This window comes from Stegostoma tigrinum, chromosome 16 (genome assembly GCF_030684315.1).
Source record: "Stegostoma tigrinum isolate sSteTig4 chromosome 16, sSteTig4.hap1, whole genome shotgun sequence".
Lineage (NCBI taxonomy): Eukaryota > Metazoa > Chordata > Chondrichthyes > Orectolobiformes > Stegostomatidae > Stegostoma > Stegostoma tigrinum.
In genome coordinates, this window is record NC_081369.1 from 18,499,211 (window position 1) to 18,523,470 (window position 24,260).

A 24,260-nucleotide genomic window follows, 5' to 3' on the forward strand; every position below is an offset into this window, starting at 1 on the left:
AAACTTGTCTGCAACAATTTTCCACCATGGTTGGTGGAAATTTTTGAAGCAAAACATTTTTAAAGCCATGCTTCAGCAATGAACACTGGCATTTAAACTAAGCCCTTTTAGTTGAAAGGTCCAGTCAATGCCCCAGTGTTCAATTTATTTAAAATGGGAAAGATTTCCAGTTTCTGCTGAGGAGATGCTACCTCTGCAGTACAGGTTGGATGGGGTCATCAATATACTAACATTTTGGTAAGACTCACCATTTTAAAATAAAAATGGAACAAAACTGTTTCAGTAATTGTAGTTACCACATCTTTTTCAGGAATACAAAAGCTAGTTTTATCAGGAAGAGTGGGTGAAGCTATAGAAGCAACACAACAACTATATCCAGGATTACTTGAGCGTAATCCAAATTTGCTCTTCATGTTAAAGTAAGTAAACTCATACATTAAACTTGTGATTTGTTTGAATGAAGATGGCATGTGAACAGGGATAGGTTGCAGTTTTGCTCAAGTGAGGGCATGTAGCTGAAGCTCCATTAATGTTTGATGGACAAGTTGTTTTCAGCAGAGGGTCTCATTTAAAACAGACTGTTAGCTGATCAATGCTTGTTAAGTGTGAGTGGGAGGCTTGTTAGACTGAAATGTGGGAGATCTACCAGCTCCATGAACAAGCTGAGCTGGAAATTTTATATTATTGTTGGGAAGGAGTGGTGTGAATTACACAGGAGTGAGAGTTTACATGGCAACATAGAGCTAGGTGAGACAGGAAGACTGGTAATGGATGTTCAGCCCTCTTAAAGTTGGTGCTGTTTTTTTGAAGTTCTCTCCATTATTCATTTATTGGATGACAGGCCCCTTGCTATCTAGTTTGTATCTTGTTTGTACTTGAAAATTACAAGCTAAAAATCAGGTGTAGAGCCCTGATTTTCATGTTCAGGTAACATTGTTTTGTTTCAACAGTGGACGTATACATAGAAAGGACAACTCCTGTTTCTTTGGCATTATTGCCTACTGTATTATTTGTAAACTGGATAGTTGGCAGTTGAAAACCATTCATGGGATGTTTTCTCAGAGTTATTTGTTTTGACTTTTCAATTTTGTCCTTTCGTTTTACTCAAGATGTATTCTTTGCTCTTGTGTAGATGTCGGCAGTTTGTGGAGATGGTGAATGGTACAGACAGTGAAGTACGCTGTTTCAGTGGCCGTAGTCCCAAGTCCCAAGATAGCTATCCTGGATCACCCAATATGAGCCCTAGACACGGAGCAAATAACACTCACTTCAACAATGCAGGTATGGTGTTAAGTCCAGGCATAATATTGATGGGGAAAAAAATCCTCCCCCTGACTCACCACACAGCCACTATGGCATTGTGTTGTTTCTGGCTTCATCGTTATTTGGTAATGCTAAAATAAGAAGATCACCTGGTTCCTATCTTGGGATTTACACCAAACCAACTGATTATTAATTTAGACATTGTGTACCTTGTTTTTTTTTTCAGGATATCTTAGCACATGGGCGGCCTGCTTAAGTAAACTTATTGAGTTGTTCGAATTGCAGCAGTATGGCTAAATGAGAAGTCAGGTCGTCTCAAAGACACCACAGATGGAACAGAGATTGGTTCCACCAGCACAGAATTCAGTCTGATCCATGTAGGCTATCTAGCCGACTGAGTTGACCAGCAGACCCCCAAAGTATCAGAGTTGCTGTGCCCAGCACTCGGCATATTGTAACGGTGTGAACAGTGACGATAGAGGCTCCAATTTATTTGGATCATGTCTCTCCACTCTTAACACTTGCTGTTCGTATGCTTTGGGAGGATTTACAGGTTGATTTGCTACCTGTTTAGCTGTATTACGAATACCCTGTCCTTGGCTTTAAAGTTCTGGAGTGGGATTTGAGCCTCAATTTTTGCTCAGGCAGAAATGTTACTCACTGCACATAGTGACTGCTTAAAAATAATTGTTAAATTTCTTAAACCCAGCGGATGAAGTAGAAAACCAGATTTCCAGTCTTTCGCTTATTCTGTATGAATCCAGTTTAAATTTTAATGTTATAAATTTTTACCACGTTCATGATATTCCTTCCTTCCCACACCTAGGCCTTGTTATCTCATAGCCATTACACACTACCTATTGTTAGCCACTTAGAATCTCTATGAATAGCTATTCACCATCCTAGCCATATCATTATCCACTCCTTTGTCCAACTGTTTTTCTCTCTCTTGAGACTCTATCCCTATCTATCATTTACTCTTTACCCCCTGTTCCCCACCCTACCTTCTGCACATAAACCACCATTTTTCTAATTACCATTAGTTCTGCGGAAGGTCACTGGACCCAGAATGTTAACACTGATTTCTCTTCACAGATGCTGCCAGATCTGCTGAGCTTTTCCAGCAATTTCTGTTTTTGTTATTATTGGTATTCTAGAAGTGTCTTTTTACATGTGCTCAAGGTACTTAATCAGTTAATACCCTCAACCTACATGTCTTGTTTAATCTTAAGGCATTTAACATACCATTGACACAGTCTCCCTTCTACGAATCAAAACTTCACATATGCAAACATATTTTCATGCAAACATATTTTCATACAAATTGGAAAAACAAAGGATTTTCCATTATCTGTGCAACAGATCATAATACATGACATTCTCCTTCTCAGACCTATTTTTTACTTAAAGTAACTGACTGTTGATATTTTGTATCAATCTTAGAAAAACATTTTCTTCCTCTCACCGCCTTTACTCATGGTAAGGTCAAGTCTTACCTTTTCTCAGTCACTTTTTCTTGTTAAATTTACATTATGTCATGGACAAGAATGATTTTTATGATATTCAATAGGTAAAGTATTCTCAATGCCTCTTGCATATAATTTCCTCTGAAATATTTTACAAATGAGACTGCCTTTCCTATTGCTTCTCTAAGAACCAGTGTTTCTTCAGACAAAGTACTTCTAACCATCTTTTTTATTTTGTTAGTTTTTCATAGCTAGATAAAGTAAGAAACTGGATGTCAAACCTTCACTTAATGAGATTTATTTATAGAATACAACATTTTGAATGTCTGCCTCCTTCCTATCCAATGTCCTAGTTTCCTGGATATTGCTCAATCTGTACCCGTGCCTTCACCTCCTATATACTTAACCTTAGTATTGCCAGTTAACTCATCATCAGCAGTATTGGTTTTTTTTTTAAGTTCAGGCAAATACATTGAGGGAGGAACAGCCATGAAGGAAAAAAGTTTTCAAACTGCAAGTGTGCAGTAGAGTATTCCCCTGCCGGAATACTTTACCACCAACTGAATCAGGTTTAGCTTTCCAAATTTTTTTTTCTCCCCTACCACTAGAACAATATGTGGCACTTTCAAGGTTACCCCACATCTATTCTTCTTCATGTCTAACCCTATATGTTGAAAGGTCCCTAAAGCCTCATGTAAATTTTTGATTTTATAGAGGCATTCTCAGAATTATTTACCAATTGAATATTATAAAAGTCAGTGTTGTCTGTAGAATAATGTAAACTCAACAAAAAAAGTTGGTTAAGGTCTCCCTTTAATCTTATTCATAGGGATTTAAATGAATTCTAAAACAGTTCTCTTTAGAAAATCACTAATATGCATTATAATTTCCCTCCAGGATACCAATAGAACATTGCTGAATCTATTTTCCGGAATACTTCCATCCACTGTTAAGCGTCCACATTAACATCTTGATTTTCAAGATACTCTTTGAAACCTTGACCCAAGTCACTGCTGTTGCTTTAGCCTTGGAGGTTTCACCTGGGTGGAATTTTTCTCTATATCTGCCTGCTTGATGAAGCTATCTATCCCTTATCTGACATTTCTGAGTAGACATGAAATTCCTTGCAACCGTTTAACTCTTTGTTTTGCCCCTTAATTTATTTTCCACATTTAATACGGACCGACACGAGTTAGTGAGACAGAAACCAAGGTACCTTTCTTTGTGGATAGAGTCTGTTAACAATGCAGCCTTACAGCTCCTTTTATACATCAGTCCCATCTGTTTTCCCTTTTATATCTACTCAGTCAATGTTTTAAGCAAGTAACCCCCAATCACCTGAATAATTACATGCTATATAAACATTCTGGTGTCTTGGCAAACACCATAACTTTCTAGTCATAAGGGGTTCTGCTTCTTGTATTTTCAGATGTTTTTGTTGTCCTCATTCTGTTGCATAATTTAATCAGACTATGATTTGCTACTAGCTCCTTTATGGCTTCATGAACTACTATTGCAGGATCTCTTTTTTTTTTCCCCCCACTCAACCCAAAAGAAACAAAACACGTTGCCCACTGTGCCTCAGTCAGAAGCTGACAGTTGTTTCATCTCCATTCACTGGATCTTTGCATACATCACCTAAGCATTGTCCTTCGGATACATTATCTTATCCTTCATCTATTGTCATCTATTCCTCATAACTGTCAAATATGTGAGTATGAGATACAGGGGTACCTCATTTCCTTCTGTAACTGCTCAAGTTCTGAAATTTTAAAATCAATCTCAACTAACCATGCTGAATAGACCTGCTAATTTGACAACCATGTTGATAATCCACCATTACTGTCACACCCTACCATCACTGGACCTTTCTACTGTTTAAGACCCCCACTTTTATAATATAGGATTTAAAGTTTATTTCAAATTTTTCCTCTAATACCTGAGAACTTCCTGAATTTTCTCAGAGAATTTGACCTTGATGAACGCCATTCTTCTTGTGTTCAAGTTTGCACAACAAAATTAAACTAATTGTAGACCCATTCTATAGAGAATATAAATTAGGATTCCTTTCATAGATCAGCTGATGCGTATTATATTCCCCTCCCCTTTAGCCAGTGGTTTGAGTTCAGCCTCTATTCATGACTATTTGTCTACAATCACTATTTTGTCCTCACCATGTATTCCTGTAGAAAAACTGAACTGCGCTACAATAACTATAAAATGTAAAATGAAAAGGTTTGACTTTGTCTTCTAAACCTATAACTCTGTGCCAATGAAGGATCTACAGTGAGAAGGCCTGGCATCCTCCTCTTATGTTATTTATATTTTTCACCAGTCTTGTTTGAGATTTACAGCTATACTAGCATCTTTTAGAAGGATTTTTAATTAGTGACAAAAAAGGCAAGGAGATCGTCTGTGTAATCTTGACTCTTCGTTTTTTTTTAACCTGATGCCATTAACACTTTGCTAACATTCTGATTAGAAACATCAGGCTTTGTTAAGCAATTGCAATAATGCTCTGATTCAGTAAATTGCAGGTCTCTTCATTTTTCAGAGATGATTGCTTTATCATGTTCCATGCCCGGTTTTATATGTGCCTTTTCTTGGAAGGCTGGCTTGCTCCTAAATATAACCCCTATTTAAGCCAGCATAATTAAATAACCAATACATTCATTACAGGACTACAGCTGCTTGTAATTAGTACAATTCTATCAGACAAATCTTTATCTTTGTCTTCAACTTGTGAATTCTGTCACATGTCACTTCAAAATCATTCTGTTGTGTTTTAGACAGTTCATTGCATAAAGTCATTTTGATTTGTATCTAAGGCACATGTTAATTGTTTCCTGGGGATTCCTGAAATACACTTGTCCATTATTGCTGTTCCAGTCCTGTTGTCTGTTGTAATATTCATATCTTCCAAAAGTGCTTTCATCTTCAACCCTTCTGCCCGTAACTCTTGATTTATACTGACACTTGTGTCTAATCTTCAACAATCTTGAAAGGCCACATTCCTTTGTGAAGATGCAGAATGTCTCATCTGTACTATCAAGGCAATGAGATATGACTCCTTCTCCAGGAACTGAGGTTAAAGCGCAGATGTTCGATCCAAAAAGATGCCTTTTAATGATAACTGATCACCAGTAATACCAGGAACTATCAATATGTGATACTTAGAATAATCCAAAAATTTAATTGTAAGCACTGAATTCAGTTGCTAAAATTTCACCTCCACTAACCCTCTGCCCCCAGCACAATAATTGTAGTTAATTTTCCAATTACCTCACTTTTTGTCTAGTAAGCTCTGGCATGCACTCGCTGGTTCTCACTCTGTGTCTGTCTTCACGGAAGATGGTAAACTGAGGCTATAGTCTCTCAGTCTTGCATAATAGTCATAACTAAAATCTCCAGCATTCTGTTCAGTGTAACTTTGAAAACTAGATTCTGACAGTCAGTTCAAAGGTTATTCCAATAATGTTTCTGCACCAGATAAAAATGTTGCTGGTTCTCTTAATTACTGTTTGTTCTATTTGCTATTCAAGTTCTACCCAGATGTTTTCTTTCTTGCCCCTGCAAGGCATTCCTTGTACCACAAGTGCAGCTTTATTATGCCTGTGCACTATTTCTGAATCTCTAATCCAGTACTGGCAGAAAAACATGGAGGTGGATATATTTTTAGTTAGAAGAATCTTCTTGCCTTACTAGCCAAGAAGCATATCATTTTTGTGAAAGGAATAAACAAAGAAAGACCAAACTCAATTTATAGAGTAACAACCATGTTAGTGTTAGGCAACTTTCTTTGTCCATTAATCTGTTCTTGTGCCTTGCAGGAGCAGATAGTCCAAACTGCAGCAATGGAGTTGTGTTGTCAAAAAGCAAACCTGTGCACAACAAATATCCAGCTATAAGTTCCTCATCATCATCATCTTCGTCCTCTTCCTCGCCCTCCTCTGTAAACTATTCAGAGTCCAATTCTACAGACTCTTCCAAATCCCAGCAACACAGTAGTACAAGTAACCAGGAAACCAGGTATGTTTATCTCAACCCTAACTGCAATCAAACCAAATCTTTTCTTAATAAAGAGGGATAACAGTGTCTTGATGAATAAAGGCAAATCGATTTCCATTTCTCAGATCACAGAGTATGATGAACAAAACACAAATGCAGTCCTTGAATGTCTTTTAATAATATAGATGAAATTTGATGTATCATTCATTAAAAATCTAAATGGAGGATGTTACTTTCTGTTAGTTGAGACTGCACCATTTGTGTTATTATATGGTTATACATCCTTTTTATCAACTTTATTCAATGTGCCATAGTCATTGCATGTTTGTAACTCATACTCCAGACAGACTTTTGACTTGCAGCACAATGTATTTGATCATTTGTGACTTGTATCTAAGGCATATGTTAATTGCTTCCTGGGGAATTCCTGAAATTCACTTGTCTATTATTGCTGTTCTAGTCCTGTCGCCTGTTGTAATACTCAGATCAAGGGTGTCCTCACTTAAAGTTCAGGTAGCATTCTCAAGCATTGGGACTTCAAGTGAAGCATAACTTCCCACTGTGTTAAAGTCAGTGTTGGGTTCCTGAGGACAATTGTTGTTCAGAAAACCAATGTAAAAATTGAATTATTGTGCCATGCATGTGCAGCATTGTGCATTCCTAGCTGAAATAACTTGCAAATTGAATTAAGGAAAGCCTCAGTGAAGAAAACTGACTTCTTGTTTGCAGAGAAGTCTTTAAAGAAATTTACAGTGCAGGTAACAGTACAAATTCTCAACTACAGTAACTGTACAACAAGGTAAACTACTGGTAGAGTACCTTGCAGCAACAGGTTCTTTTTAAGAAAAATTTAACTCCACAGCAGTTCCTGTCCTCGTCTAAGTACAAACAGCAGAGGAGTATTTTAAAAGATTTTCAGTATCTGAGCAGAGGATTATTGAAATAGGAACTATGATCTTAGATCATTAATTGTAGGGTGCAGAAACAGTGGTGTCTACTCTAGCAGCACTATCAGGGCTTCACTGATCATTCACATGAACAATTCCTGCAAAATGCACAAGGCGCAATGCTGATTTTTTTAAAAAACATTCATTCACGGATGAGGGCATTGCTGATGAGGCTGCATTTATTGGCCATCCCTAATTGCCCAGAGGGCAGTTATGAGTCAACCACATTCTCGACCCACAGCAGTCACATGGAGGCCAGACCAGGTAAGGATGGCAGTTTCCTTCCCTAAAGGGCTCCAATGAACCAGATGGGTTATTCCAACAATCGACAATGGATTCACAGTCATCGTTTGACTCTTGACTCTTAAGTCCAGATATTTTATTGATTTGAAATGCCACCATTTGCCGTGGCAGGATTCGAACCTGGGTCCCCAGGACGTTATCTGGCTCTCTCTAGATTAACAGTCCAGCAATAGTACCAGTTGGCCATCACCTCCCCAGATGTGATCAGGGAGACATGAGGCATGATCAGGAAGTAAGGATGCTAAACAGAACAGCATATTACATAAGGAGAGTGGACATAAAGAAAATAAACAGCACTAAAACAAAAAAATCTTTAAAATGGGAGACTTGAGGTGAGGACTGCCTGTACAGAGCAGTTTGAAGTTTGAACTAAGCGAGAGATCTTGCATGATCAGTGGAGAGAGGAAACAAGATAGTGTTTGAGGTCAGTGATCTTTAAAAGTTAATGCTTCAGTTGATTACCTCAAATGCCAACTTGGTTTTTCTCTGCATAGATGATGCTAGACATGATATTTGTAGCATTTTGTTTTTTTTTTTCCGGATTTACAGACTCAACAGATGCGACCAGACCTGCTGTGTTTCTCCAGTGCACTCTGCTTTTGTTTCATATTCTTAGCATGTATAGTTTGTTGTGTTTATATTGGAACAATGTTACTTTTAAAGTAGCACTGTTTAAAATGGACTTTTGTAGTGAGAAGCTGTGCTTTAATTCATTTTGGAGCTGAATGAATATGATTTTCTATTTTTGATATAAAAATCAGAAATATACAGATACTTGATTTAGTTTTTCCTAATGCATGGTTGCTGAGAATTTAAAGGTTTCCAGCTCTTTCTTCCTATGCAAAGCACAGTTCATTGCAGGTTTGACCTAGTTAAAGCCTCTTAACGTGAAGTTATAAAGAATGAGATAAATGGTTAAGTCAATAGTCAGTGAAAGTTCAAGCTGAATCTCGTCAACTTTGATAGCTATAATCTTATTTAATAAGTTTAAAATGCTTCTGATTAATTAGCACTGTGGAAATGACTGTTTGTCATTTATAGTGAATGATGTGCTAGGGGTTTAAGAAAATAAATCATAGCATTTATCGAAATAGCAGGGAGAACTTTCACCATTGATACTTGGAGCTGAATTGCCATAGTCTTTGTGATCTCAGTGTTGGGCCAGAAAGCAAGTCACAAATTGCTAGCAGCAGGATATGCTCATCAATTTTGCCATAGGTGGCCTCCTAATTGGCTGCCAGCAGGTCCATAAGCCCACTTAAGTACGATGAATATGTTCCTGGTACTGCCAGTGCATTCTGAGTGCATGCAGCTCTGAAACTTCAGTAGTGCCCACAGGACAGGTGTCTGCTACAAAGGCAGGCAGGAAACACCCTCAGGGGAACTGGATATGGGCAATAAAAGCTGACCCAGCCAATGGACCCCACTTCCAATGAATGAATAAAATTGACCTCCACAATGAGGCTCCCTGATAGAGTAAAGGTTTTTGAAAAAAAATAGAAATTTGGGAAGGCCCGGCCAGTTGCTGGGCAGCCCTTGGTTTGAAGTGTGATGATGAGGACTGCCTGATCTATCTGAGACCCTCTTTGAGATCATGGAGCTTTGGGTCCACAGCTTGTCGGTTAGGGAGGGTGCTACCACAAAACTAGTGGCCTACCTACCCAGGTAATTGGCAAAATTCTGGCAGCCCTGTAAATTGATTCTCAATAGAGTGTTTAAACGTACAAATTGACTGCCCACCAAGCACTTGCTTTTGAGAAACTTCCCTGACAATGGGACAATGCCAGCTAGTCATCCCGATGTGTGTGTGTCCCAGCCTATTTGCCCCTCATTCCCACCAGCTTTGAGTAGTCCGCTCTTGGTGAATAGAAAGGAGAAACTACTTTACATTAAGTAAGAAAAATTGGCTCCAATAAAATATCTGGAAGTGTTTGTCTGAGATTTCCCTCTTGACAGTTAGATAATCATGAAGAATACTATCAGCTATTTGCCCTCCCAACCATCCAAATGAAGAAAGAATCCACCTAAATTGGAGCAAGACTGATTGGCTTGCATTCTTGCATGCTAGAGAACTGCAGCCAGGTAGTCTGACTGAAGACAGAAAAGGAAAAGATGAAGACCTGTACCCTCATATGTTTTATTGGAGGATAGGAATTCTACTTGTATCCATCTCAGTTGTTTTGTGTCTGAAAGATCCATTGAAATTGATTGGAGAATTTTACCATTTGATTTGTGTTATTGCTTAACAGTGATAGTGAAATGGAAATGGAACCAGAGCACTACACCAATGGAGTCTTGGAAAACACCTCCTCTAGAATAATGAATGGCAACTATAAGCATGAAGAAATCCTGCAGACGGATGAGTCCAGCATGGGTAGGATGAGGCAGAGGGCTGGGTGCGCACACTTTATGAAAGAAATGAGGAACTGTTATTGGAGCTGTAGACAACTGTGTTTGGAAAGGGAAAATGAGAGGAAGAACCTGTGCTAAACACATGCATGAAGAGGTAGTAAAGTGAGATTCTGAACTCGACAATATTTCACTGTTTTTCCCGAAAGCTATATTGGTCTTTTTGTTTGCCTCAGCCCCTTCTTTAAGTCCTCTGCCATTGTCTCTCTCATAGAACGTAGAACATTCCAGCACAGTACAGGCCCTTCGGCCTTCGATGTTGTGCTGACCTGCCATACCGATCTCAAGCCCATCTAACCTACACTATTCCATGTACGTCCATATGCTTGTCCAATGACGACTTAAACGTACCTAAAGTCGGAAAATCTACTACTGTTGCAGGCAAAGCGTTCCATTCCCTTACTACTGTCTGAGTAAAGAAACTACCTCTGACATCTGTCCTATATCTTTCACCCCTCAATTTAAAGCTATGCCCCCTTGTGCTTGCCGTCACCAGCCTAGGAAAAAGGCTCTCCCTATCCACCCTATCTCAGCCTCTGATAATTTTATATGTTTCAATTAAGTCATCTCTCAACCTTCTTCTCTCTAATGAAAACAGCCTCAAGTCCCTCAGCCTTTCCTCATAAGACCTTCCCTCCATACCAGGCAACATCCTAGTAAATCTCCTCTGCACCCTTTCCAGAGCTTCCACATCCTCCTTTATAATGCGGTCGCCAGAACTGTACATAATACTCCAAGTGCGACCGCACCAGAGTTTTGTTCAGCTTCACCATAACCTCTTGGTCCGGAACTCGATTCCTCTATTAATAAAAGCTAAAACACTGTATGCCTTCTTAACAGCCCTGTCAACCTGGGTGACAACTTTCAAGGATCTGTGTACATGGACACAGAGATATCTCTGCTCATCTACACTGCTAAGAATCTTACCATTAGCCCTCTACTTTGCCTTCTGGTTACTCCTACCAAAGTGCATCACCTCACACTTGTCTGCGTCAAACTCCATTTGCCACCTCTCAGCCCAGCTCTGTAGCTTATCTATGTCTCTCTGCAACCTCCAGCATCCTTCGTCACTGTCCACAACTCCACCGACCTTAGTGTCATCTGCAAATTTACTAACCCATCCTTCTATGCCTTCATCCAGGTCATATATAAAAATGACAAATAGCAGTGGACCCAACACCGACCCTTGCGGTAAACCACTAGTAACTGGTCTCCAGGATGAACATTTCCCATCAACTACCACCCTCTGTCTTCTTTCAGCAAGCCAATCTCTGATCCAAACTGCTATATCTCCCACAGTTCCGTTCCTGCGCATTTTGTACAATAGCCTATTGTGGGGAACCTTATCGAATGCCTTGCTGAAATCCATATACACCACATCAACCGGTTTACACTCCTCTACCTGTTTGGTCACCTTCTCAAAGAACTCAATAAGGTTTGTGAGGCACGACCTTCCCTTCACAAAACCGTGCTGACTATCCCTAATCAATTTATTCTTTTCTAGATGATTATAAATCCTATCTCTTATAACCTTTTCCAACACTTTACCAACAACTGAGGTAAGGCTCACTGTTCTATAATTACCAGGGTTGTCTCTACTCCCCTTCTTGAACAGGGGAACCACATTTGCTATCCTCCAGTCATCTGGCGCTACTCCTGTAGACAATGACGAGTTAAAGATCAATGCCAAAGGCTCGGCAATCTCCTCCCTGGCTTCCCAGAGGATCCGAGGATAAATCCCATCCGGCCCAGAGGACTTATCTATCTTCACCCTCTGAAGGATTTCTAATACCTCTTCCTTGTGAACCTCAATCCCACCTAGTCTAGTAGCCTGTATCTCAGTATTCTCCTCGACAACATTGTTGTTTTCTAGAGTGAATACTGTTGAAAAATATTCATTTAGCGCTTCCTCTATCTCATCTGACTCCACACACAACTTACCACTACTATCCTTGATTGGGCCCAATCTTACTCTCGTCATTCTTTTGTACCTTAAATACCTATAGAAAGCCTTAGTGTTTACCCTGATCCTTTCCGCCAACAACTTCTCATGTCTCCTCCTGGCTCTTCTGAGCTCTCTCTTTAGGTCTTTCCTGGCTACCTCGTAGCCCTCAAGTGCCCTAACTGAGCCTTCACATCTCATCCTAACATAAGCCGCCTTCTTCGTCTTGACCAGAGATTCCACCTCCTTCGTAAACCACGACTCCCACGCTCTACAGCTTCCTCCCTGCCTGACAGGTATATACTTATCTCGGACACACAGGAGCTTTTCCTTGAATAAGCTCCACATTTCAAATGTGCCCATCCCCTGCAGTTTCCTTCCCCATCCTATGCTCCCTAAATCTTGCCTAATCTCATTGTAATTGCCTTTCCCCCAGCTATAACTTTTGCCCAGTGGTATACACCTATCCCTTTCCATCACTAAAGTAAACATAACAGAATTGTGATTGCTATCACCAAAGTGCTCACCTACTTCCAAATCTAACACCTGGCCGGGCTCATTACCCAGTACCAAATCTAATGTGGCTTTGCCCCTTGTTGGCCCATCTACATACTGTGTCAGGAAGCCCTCCTGCACACACTGGACAAAAACTGACTGATCTATAGTGCTGGAACTATAGTGTTCCTAATCAATATTTGGAAAGTTGAAGTCCCCCCATGACAACTACCCTGTCTCTCTCACTCCTATCGAGGATCATCTTTGCTATCCTTTCCTCTACATATATGGGACTATTCGGAGGCCTATAGAAAACTCCCAACAGGGTGACCTCTCCTTTCCTGTTTCTAACCTCAGCCCATACTACCTCAGTTGACGAGTCCCCAAACATCCTTTCTGCAACTGTAATACTGTCCTTGACCAACAATGCCACACCTTCGCCCCTTTTACTATCTTCTCTGTTCTTACTGAAACATCTAAATCCAGGAACCTGCAACAACCATTCCTGTCCCTGCTCTATCTATCTATGTCTCCGAAATGGCCACAACATGGAAGTCCAAGGTACCAACCCATGCTGCAAGTTCACCCACCGTATTCCGGACGCTCCTGGCATTGAAGTAGACACACTTCAAACCAACTTCTTGCTTGCCGGTGCCATCTTGTTTCCCTGAAACTTTATTTCGGACCACCCTACTCTCAACCTTTTCCATGCTCGAACTACAATTTTGGTGCCCATTCCCTTCTGAAGAACAGTGAACCCATCACCACCAATTGTAAGATATAACTTGATTTTTTTAATCAATTTTTAAGTCTTGGTCACAGTGGTGTTTGCATTATCCTAAATTTAAGAAACCTTTCACTCTGCCGGCCTTGCCCCACCTTTTTTGAATCTGCTCCTGAGTAAGCCTTCATTTCCTTTTGTAACTGAAGGACTCTTGAATTTGAAAATGTACTCGTGCTTCACATAAAGACCAGCAGCACAGTTCCCCATTTTCCAGCACTTGGCCCATAGCCTTGAAGTTGGCATTGCAAGTGCACATCTAAATATTATTTAAATTACCCTTACTGGCAGTGCGTTCAAGGTTCCTACCACCTCTGGGTGAAAAGGGTACATCCTTTGCAACAGTCATCTAAATCTGACAGTTATAAGATTCTTCACATCCCAACTGCTGAAATGCAGCACTGCCACCTTTAAAGAATAAGTGACTACACCCTGATGGACTCTAAATACTGTCGTCACAAGGAAGCCATTATGCTCTTCACACCTTTGCTAGCTCTTAGGTAGAACTATCCAGTCAGTCCCACTACCTTGCTCTTCCCCAGTGCCCAATGCATTTTTTATTTCAGTTCTCTTTTGAAAGTTCCTAATGATTATACCTCCAGCACCTTTCCAGGTATTTCACTCCAGAACACAGCAACTAACTGCATTAAAAGTATTCCTTCCTGTTGTTTTCTAGTTCTTCTGCTAATCCTTTTAATCTTATATCCTCTATGTAGTGATTGTAATGAACTCAGTTAGGTGGACCTCTTAGAATGTGTTCTCTGATCAAGGTTGTTAATCTGGTCCAATCAGGGAGCCCTGGCTGACGGATATGAACAGGAGTGTCAGACATCCTGTTCACTCAGAGCTGGCGGAAGTTAGGCCAATGTCAAGGACTCTCCATGTGTAAATAAAGGGTGACATGGTGACAAGATATCGGCTTCTGTGGAGTCATTTCACTTTGATCACTTTGTCTTTTTGTTCTGGCACTGGAAACCATTTTATTTTATTTACTCCATCAAAACTGTTCATAATTGAAACGTAGAAAATAGGAACAGAAGTAGGCCATTTGGAACCTTTGGGCTTGCTTAGCCATTCAAATTTGAAACTCCTCTGTCAAATTTCTTCTTAAACCTTCTCTGTTGGAAAGACAACAACCACAAAGTCTCCAGTCTCTGGGCATGACTGAAGTTCCTAATGCCACGATCATTCTTTTCTCCACCACCCTAAAGGCCTCAAAATCCTTCCTGAAGTGTGATGTCAATTGGACATAATATAGCTGAAGCCTAACTAATACTTTATACAACTGTTTATAAAGCTAAGACATGTGTTCCTACTACCTTTTCACTTTGATTTGCCACCTCTGAAGATTTGTGTGCGCTCGCACCAGGTCTTTTAGTTCTGCACTTCCTTCACAATTGTATCATTTACTTTATATTACCTCTGCATTTCTCTAACCAACTTGTGCCAGCTTCACATTGTGCATTAACTTGATGCTGTGTAATGTAATATAAAGTGGCTACAGACCAAACAGACCATAGTGCTGCTGTCTCATGTGTTGTTTAACTGGAGGATCACCATGCCATGGGCAAGGGGAGAGATTAAGAAGAAGAGTTCTTCATGGTGACCTCAGCTGGTGTAAGATTTGATCCATGACGTTGGATTAATTCTGTATCAAAAATCATTTATCCAACCAACTGAGCTAACAGACCCCCATCCAGCCTGGGCTGCATATACATCATTAAAAAAATTCATTCATGTCAAAGGGCCATGCTAATTTTTATGTTCCAAACAAGGCTTCATCTAACTTCATGAGCATAAGCATATTTGGAAGAAGAGACAGATGGTTATCTGGCATCTCCTATGCCAGTTGCCGGGAGCAGTTCAATGTAGAGACATCTTCATGATTGTGATCACTTTTTAGGTTAAAAAAAATGTTTCTTCTGAATTCCCGATCAATGCACAACTTACATTCGTGGTCTCCTGTTCCTATCCCTTCTCTGTATCCACCCAAGCCCCCCGCCTCCGTGACCACCAGCCCTGGCATCTTTCTGTCTACCCTATCAAATTATTTCATAATGTAAAAAGATTTCTAGCCAGTGACGCTTCAGCTTTCTGTTTTTCTAGACAAAAGGGCTCCAGTATGATATGTCTTCCATAATAGATGTTATTTTTCTGATATCATTTTAGGACATCTTTTTAGCATCTTCTCTGGTGCACTTTTTTAAATAGAGATGAGAACTGTCAGTGCTCTAATTGGAATCTCATCAAGATTTAATACAGGTTTGACAGAATTACTTTGCTTTTAATGCAGTCCCTTTAAAAATGAAAAGTATTGCTTTGTATCCTTTCATATGGCTATATTAATCTGATTCATCACTTCTGTAGCCACCCTGTACTGTATATTCATTTGCTGTGCGTTTTCCCTTTTCACCCTGCTATTGCCTCCTAAATACGTTACTATGCCCCTCATTGTTTCCTACAGTAGTGATTGGAACCATGTTGACTTTGTTGACTATGAAGTCCTTGATTGGTGTTGTTAACACGAGCTGTATAAACAGGTGATTTAGAATCTCCTCTCTTCTGGGGACTGATTCTGAGCTGGCCAGCCATAGCCAGTATACTGCGCACAAGTAAATAAAGGGTGACTTGGTGACAGGATACCTGCCCCTGTGCAGTTATTTCAGTGGTGACAGGAGAAAACAGTGAGTGTCTAAAGAACATTCGCTCACAACAGTCATCTTGGAGTCGAGGTGAGCATTCCTAACATCATGCCTTTAATTGGCAAGCTTGACTTATTTAATCCTGCCATCAAAGACTGGGCCCAATATGTGGCAAGAATGCTATTTTTTCTGGACTAATGACATTGAGGCAGATGAAAAACAATGAGTAATCCTTCTGACTGCCTGCGACCTACAACATTTTCGGTTATACGGGGCATAACTTTCCCAGAGGCACCAGACACCAGAACCTTCTAAGAGTTGACTGATTTGGTTAAGGAATAATACGACCTCAAACCACCTCTAATCCTGAAACAGTATCTGTTTTATTCGGCTGTTAGAGAATCAGGAAATCCATATCACGATTTTTGACGAGGTTAAGATGACTGGTGGAGGCATGTGATTTTGGGTTAACCATGAATGAGATTTTGAGAGACCATTTCGTGCGTGGTATTAATGATGTAACCATGCAGAAGTGCCTACTAGGAGAAGTCCAACTGGACTTCAGAAATAAGCACTACAGCTAACTTTGCCATTAGAAAGTGTGGGAAGTGGAGCATGGGAACTGCAGGGCATCCAATGGAAGTGGATATCCTCACCTGGTTGACTGAGCTTGGGGAACACCACTTGAGTGTTGGCACTTGCAGAGCCACATACAGGGCATATCCTGAGCAGAGGGGCCTTAGGCCAGCCCACAGCAGAGCCCCACAGTAAAGCCAAGTCTTGGCCAAGCGATCTGGGCCGGCAAGCCATTGTTGTTGCTGTTGGTATGCAGACTCGAGAGCAAAGGTGTCCTACGAAGACGGACTTGAGTATAAAAACTCATAGGTCAGTACCCAGGAGAGTGCACACCCTCAAAAGTTCCCCTACATGTGGATTGCAACAACCAGACTGAAGAATGATCCAGACCCGAAATGTCATCTTTCCTGCTCCTATGATGCTGCTTGGCCAGCTGTGTTTGTCCAGCTCTACACCTTGTTATCTCAGATTCTCCAGCATCTGCAGTTCCTACTATCTCTGAAACAATAAAAATTAATGTTTGGTTAAAAGGTCACCCAGTTCCAATGGAAGTCAGTATTGGCGCAGCTGTATCCATAGTGCAGAATCTGTCTTTAACAAGATTCACTCGGGTTTCCAACCCTTAAAATTGCACAAGACCTCAGCCAGACTGAGAACATGCGCTAGGCAACTGTTGCACATCAAGGGTATGACTTTGTTTGCAGTCTCCTATGAGAAGCAGTTGATGCAGTTCCCACTGATGGTAGTAAGAGGCTTGGGACCAAGCCTATTGGGGTGGATTTGGTTGAGAAAGATTCATCTCGATTAACTCAACATTTTTTGATTAGAAGATAGCTACCTCAGTGAAGTCCTAGTGAAATACCCAGAAATATTTCAGGAAGAGCTTGGGACTATCAAAGGGGCTAAAGCCACTTTACATGTTGACCAGAAAGCAAGTCCACAACTTTGTAAGGTTGCGTGGTGCTATTTGCTTTGTGGGTTAAAGTAGAGGCTGAAATGAGGTGGCTGGAGAGTAAAGGAATCATCAAACCAGTGCAGTTTGCAGATTGGGCACTGGTCATACCGATTGTGAAGCCTGACACCTCAGTTCGCCTTTGTGTGGATTTTAAGCAAACGGTAAACCGCTTCTTGCAGCTGAAAAAATACCCGATCCCTTGAATGGAGGATTTGGATGTAAAGTTGGTTGGGCAGGGCAGGGTGGTGTGGGGAGGAGTGGGTGCTGTCCTTTATGAAGCTGGACATGAGTCATGCCTACCTGTAATTGCAACTGGATGAGGAGCCCCAGAGATATGCCACAATTAACGCCCATAAAGGCTTATATAAATTTACAAGACCGCCATTTGGGATATTGTCGGCCTGCGCCCTTTCCAGAAGACCATTGAGAACATTTAACGAGGGCTTCCCTCAAGTTGCCATTTATCTGGATGATGTGCTAATAACAGGGAACACCCTAAAGAGCACTTGGAGAACCTGGGCATAGTGCTTAAATGTTTCTCCCAGGTGGGCATATGCTTTGGAAGGGAAAAATGTGTGTTCAAGGTGTCCCAAGTGACCTACTTGGTTACAGAGTTGACAAAACAGAGTGGCATCCGTTAGAAGATAAAGTGAGCACAATCAAAGGAGCTCCAGCGTCCATGTCTATGTTGGAGTTTAACCCTTTCCTTGTGGTGGTAAAATATTATGAAAATTCATACATCACCTGCTTCCATCTTTGCATTCTTACACCTGCTATTGAAAAAGAGTCAGCTTTGGAAATAGTCATGTAGCCAAGAAGTAGCCTTTAGGGAAGTGAAAAAGCAGCTATTGTCATCCAAGATGTTGGCCCACTTTGACCTGAAGCGAGATGTACTGCTGACATATGATACCTCCCCGTACAATATTGGGGTCGTGTTGGCTCACCAGTGGTCCAACGGAGAGGAAGGCCTGACAGCATGTGCTCCCTGGACTTTGGCTGATGCTGAACATAAATATACCCAGATACAGAAGTAAGGTTTGGTGGTCATCTTCGGTGCAAATAAATTCCACCAGTACCCTTATGAATGGGAATTTGTCATAGTAACCGATCACAACTCATGCTCAGGCTACTGAAGGAAGACAAGGGCAGTGCCGAATAGCTTCCAGTAGAATTCAGCATTGGGCCCTTATTCTCAGCATGTACAGGTGCAAGTGAGAACAAGATCCAGGAAGCCAAGTGGCTCATGAGGATGCCTTGAGCCACTTCCCACTGGTAGATACTCTGTTGATAGTGGCGTCTTACCTGGAAATGTCCATCCAGGTTTTGAACTTCCTGGACACCCATACGGTCACTGCTGACAATATCTGACTGGACACAAAAAGATCCTGTCCTGGCAAAACTAAAACAGCTGGTGGTATTGGGGGTGACTGAAGGGCCATCACAACCAGGATTGAAACTTTTCTGGAACCGACAAGACCAGATGACAATAGAGGATGGCATACTATTAGAGGGAGCAAGGGTGATAGACCTGAGTGAAGATGCTGGCTGAACTCTACCAGGGTTATCCAGGGGTTTCCAAGATGAAGGTGCCAGAAAGAAGCTATATCTAGTGGTCAGGGTCGGATGCTGGCATGGCTGTGTTGGTGGGGCAGTATCTGAAGTGCCAACGAGGGCAGAAATTGTCACCAACAGCAGCCCCACATCCTTGTGAATGGCTGGGTAAACCCTTGAGTCAGTTAAGTCGATTATGCCGGCCCCTTCATCGGCTCAGTGTTCCTGGTCATTGTGGATGCCCATTCAAAGTGGTTGGATGTACATAAAGTCCTTAGCAAACTCCAGGATGACTGTTTATAAGCTGTGAGCATTGTTCGTAACACATGGACTCCAATTGCCACTAGAAGAAGAGGAGTGAAAACTTCCCAAGGGGCTCCGGATGCAAGAGATGGGCTGTGGTCTGGTGCACACTGTCCGTGTTGTAGTCCAAATCAGACCTGGGATGAATTCATGGCAGAACAAGCTATAAAAGAAAGACCAGGCCTACATCCCTGACTTAGCAGGGGGAGAGATATCATGATTGGAAGCGGCTGGACTTTGTTGACTGTGAGGTCTTTGATTGGCTTGGGTTAACAACTCCAATCAGGAAACCCTGGCTGCCCAATATAATCTAGAGATTTTGAATCTCCTCAGTACAGAGATCTGACTCTGAGCAGGCTAGCCACAACTAGTGTCCTGTGCAGAAGTAAAGAAAGGATGACTTGGTGATGGGATACCGGTCACTGTGCAGTTATTTCACCAAATTTTGTATTATCTGTGAATTTTGACACCCTATGTACCCAAATTCATACATTAATGTATATTAAAAAATGCACACCCCTAATATTGATCAATAGGGATACTGCTGTATTATGAAACAACTGTTAACTCACTGCTAATCCATGTTTTTTGTCCTATGACCAGGTTTTGTCATATTTGCAATGCAATTGTTGCTTTAATCCCTTGTAGTTTAATCTTGCTAATAAGCATTTTATGGTATATTTTGCTTTTTGGAAATCCATATGTACATCACCCTTCCTCATTGTATTGTGAAAGGAATGGATCAGTCAAACTTGATTTGTCGTCAATAGATATATATTGAGTTTCATTTATTAGCCCATACCTTCCAATTTACAATGAATTTTGTCTCTAAAGGTTTCCCAATCACTAAGATTAGACTGACTGCTGGCTTTATCCCTGGCCATTCTTATGAATTGTTCTCTGGCAAATCCCCCAAATGTGGGGAAGGTTGCAATCAGCCTTATTTTGTTCAATAACTCTGATCTGTCTGGACCAGGTGACTTTTCTCCTTCGTGTACTTGCAACCTTTTAAATGCCTCCTCTTTATTTCTTTCCCCTATCTTTTTTTTAATCCCTTATCCAATATTGTTAGTACATCCTTTGGGCTGTTAACAAATACTCTTCTCTACTGAATACAGATAACAAGTACCTCAGACATGTCCTGTGCCTCCTGAACCTCCCAAATGTTTTATTTTCATGTCCATTCACAGTGCCTTAGATCTTGCATTTCATCCCCAGTGTCAATGAAGAACCTTGTTTTATCTATTTTTTTCAGACACAAGACCATTGATAATTTACAGTCACACAAACTCCAGAACTCTACTTTAGTCATGTCAATTTTTTGTTTTTCACTATTGTTTTGCTGTTATTTTTTTTAGCAGACCTTTGAATTTGTGTTGGGTCCTAATCTATTCTCTGATGCTCCTCTTTTCCCTTCTGTCCCCCTTCATAGTGATTTTTTAAAAATTATTCAGTTATCAACTATCAAGTACATTACATTTGTTACAAACCTCAGTTAACGTTTTGCCTACCAGCGTTTGATTCTAATTCTCATGGGTTTGATTCTAATTCTCATGGGCTTGATCCCTTTTCAAAACTCTGAACTTTAGCCCCTCAAGTATTTTTCTGCATTTCTTTTCATCCTTCTCCCTCACCTGAAGAATCCACCCTTGATTTTCTGTCCATCCAATCTGAAACCTTCCTATCCTGACCAAAGTGCTTCAGTTTGTCATCACTTTCCAAATCCATGCCCTTTCTTTTGTTCAACATTTAGATTTCTTCTTTGGATTTCAGCCTCTTGTACATGCTGAAACAGATGCTATTAGACTGTGACCAGAATAAATGATCCCTTCTCCTCTTTCTTAACCTCTCTGTAGCCTTCGCAGAATTAATCACATGCATCGCTCTTTGCTTAATCCAGCTTAGTTGGACTGTCTTCACCTAGTTCCATTTTATTTTCTCTCCAGTCATAGCCAATGCCATTTAGCTGGAGTAGATTCTCTGCACTGTTACTTTCAACGTTTCCCAGGGATCTTTCCCGAGGTCTCTTCAGCATCTCAAAGGTATAAACTATCCTTTGACAACATGAACCATCACAACTTTTGATTCCATAATACTTATGAACTAGTTCTACCTCATTAATATATCTCTTAACCCATTGCTTATCTAACATCAAGTCCTGGCTAAATATTGGAAGACCAAGACATGTTGACATACTTCCTCACCACAAATTCTGTTCTCTAAACATCAACTCCCTCCCTCACTTTGGAAGGGAGCCTGAACTAGACCTTGATGCTGTGTTTGACAGCAGGATGACATTCAGATCTTACATTTGCATTGACAATGCTGGTGTAATTTGAGCTCTGTAATATTGACCAATTCTGTCAATCTGATACTGAAACACTCATCCATACATTTTTACCTCTAGACTTGACTATTCTAATGTTCTTCTGACCACCTTTTCATCTTCAACCCAACTTGTCCTTGACCTAAACCGTGATTGCCATTTATCACTTGCAACAAGTCCCATTATTGCTGCAGTGTTCACTGGCCTACATTTATTCCCTAGTCAATAATGCCTCAATTATAAAATTCTCATCCCTCTTTTCAAATCCCTTTGTGGCCTTCTGTGTAACCTCTTTACATCTCTACAAACCTTTGAAATCTCCAATATTGACTTCTTGACCAATATTGACCTCTTGAGTATCTCTGATTTTTAATCACCTAACCAGAAATATTACAGATTTTGTACACCTTCCGGCTGTACTTGAGTATAGATGACAATAAAACCCAAATCTAAAATCTATTAAGTTTTCTTTAAGCCAAATCTGTTTATTACCACTAATCTGTGTACCATATACTAACTTCCATGCTTTCAAATCAGTGCCTTTATTTACTGTGCTGCGTGCCATGTGTATGCCAAAACTATGCTTCACATCTACTCACTGTTTGATTCCAAGAGGAGGAAAAAAAAACACCCAAGCTCACTTGCCCCACCCACAAGATGGAATTTCAAGTTTGAATGAGGGAAGACTAGCTTGACTGTCAGCCTGGAGGAATATCTAGCACTGGCTCACTACAAACCCTATTACAAAGAAGGAACTCCAGAACCAGTAGAAGTAAGAGTACCTTTCCACTGTTTCTCTCTTTGCCTTACTGATCTGACTGTGTTCCTCCCTCATTTTCCCCAGCGCACCTTCCAGGTATTTCCATTGTCCTTTAACATTACATGACCTGAACATTCCACTTGGTCTTGATGTTAAAGGGTTTAACTAGTATTGCAAAATTTGAAAGCACAAAGACCACAATATGACTTTAAATGTAGACAAATATCATGAAGTTTGTGGATAACCCAAAAACAGATGGGAAGGCAAGTGGTGAAGATGATATACATCTGCAAAGGGAATAGACAGGTTAAGTGAGTAGGCATGTGGAATATATGTGGGAAAATGTGAGGTTATGGACTTTGACAGGAATAATAGGGGAGCTGAATATTAGTTAAATAGAGAAAGACTGCTGAAAGTTGTAGCACAGAAAGATTTAGGAGCCCTTGTGCGTAAATCACAAAGTTAATGTGCAAGTTCAAGTAATAGGGAAGACAAATGGAATGTTAGCCTTTATTTCTAAAGAGAATGGATTATATACATAGGGAAGTCTTGCTAAAACTGTACAAGGCACTAGTTAGACCATAACCAAACTGTGAACAGTTTTGGGCACCTTGTCAAAGGAAAGATATACTGGTATTGGAAGCAGTCCAGGGATGGTTCACTATGTTGACGCTGAGTATGGAGGGACTATCTTATGAGGAGAGGTTGAATAGGTTGGGCCTGTTCTCATTGAAGTTTAGAAGAATGAGGTGACTTATTGAAATGCCTAAGATTCCTAGGGAACCTGACTGGATAAATGACAAGAGATGTTGTTTCACCATGTAGGAGAGTCTGCGACCGGACAGCATGATCTCAGAGTAAGGGGTGAACCATTTAAAATAGATGACAAGGAATTTCTTGTGTGGGTGGTGACAACATTACATTCGCTTTCTTAATCATGGACTCTACCTGCAAGTTAACCTTTAGAGAATCCTGGACTAGCACTCCCAGATCCCTTTGTACTTTGGCTTTATGAATTTTTTTCACCATTTATAATCAGTCAGGGAATTGAGGAATTGGGGAAAAGGCAGGAAAGTCGAGTTAAGGATTCAGATCAGTCATGAAATGACTGAATGGTGGAGCTGACTCAATAGGTGGAATGGTCTACTTCAGCTCCCATGTCTTATGGTCTTACGTGCATTATCCAAATAATCCCCATGTTTTAATTCCACTTAGAATCACACATGATTCTCCATGTGCGCACCCAGACAGGATGGACTTAGTTTTATTTATACATAAAACAAAATAACGTTGCATTGATCACTCTGATGCCTTTCTTTGTGATATTCTTTCTTCGTGCCATTTCCCTATTATGCATTCTAATTCCTACCTTGCCTCAAATTTTTACTCCCGCTGAATCAAACAGTTTTTGCTCAGCCTATTACATCTGTCCTCAATCCCATGACATTGCACTTCCAAACTTATTTCTTAAATCACTCCAGTTTCCTGTTTACCTCCTGCTAAGTTGCACCACATTCATTATAGACTGTGATT

The 24,260-nt window shown here is 40.5% G+C and overlaps 1 protein-coding gene across 3 annotated transcripts in view; it reads left to right on the plus strand.

The window, feature by feature from the left end:
- ranbp10 (RAN binding protein 10) overlaps positions 1-24,260 on the plus strand; it is a 184,101-nt gene that overhangs the window by 142,677 nt on the left and 17,164 nt on the right. For all 3 annotated transcript variants that reach the window (XR_009446779.1, XM_048547115.2, XM_048547116.2), the window contains exons 8-11: positions 311-419; positions 1,133-1,281; positions 6,560-6,758; positions 10,237-10,361. Coding sequence is in view for 2 of the 3 variants with exons in the window: in XM_048547115.2 (XP_048403072.2) it covers positions 311-419; positions 1,133-1,281; positions 6,560-6,758; positions 10,237-10,361 (582 nt within the window). In the remaining variant the exon portion in view is untranslated. The remainder of the gene's footprint in view (positions 1-310; positions 420-1,132; positions 1,282-6,559; positions 6,759-10,236; positions 10,362-24,260) is intronic.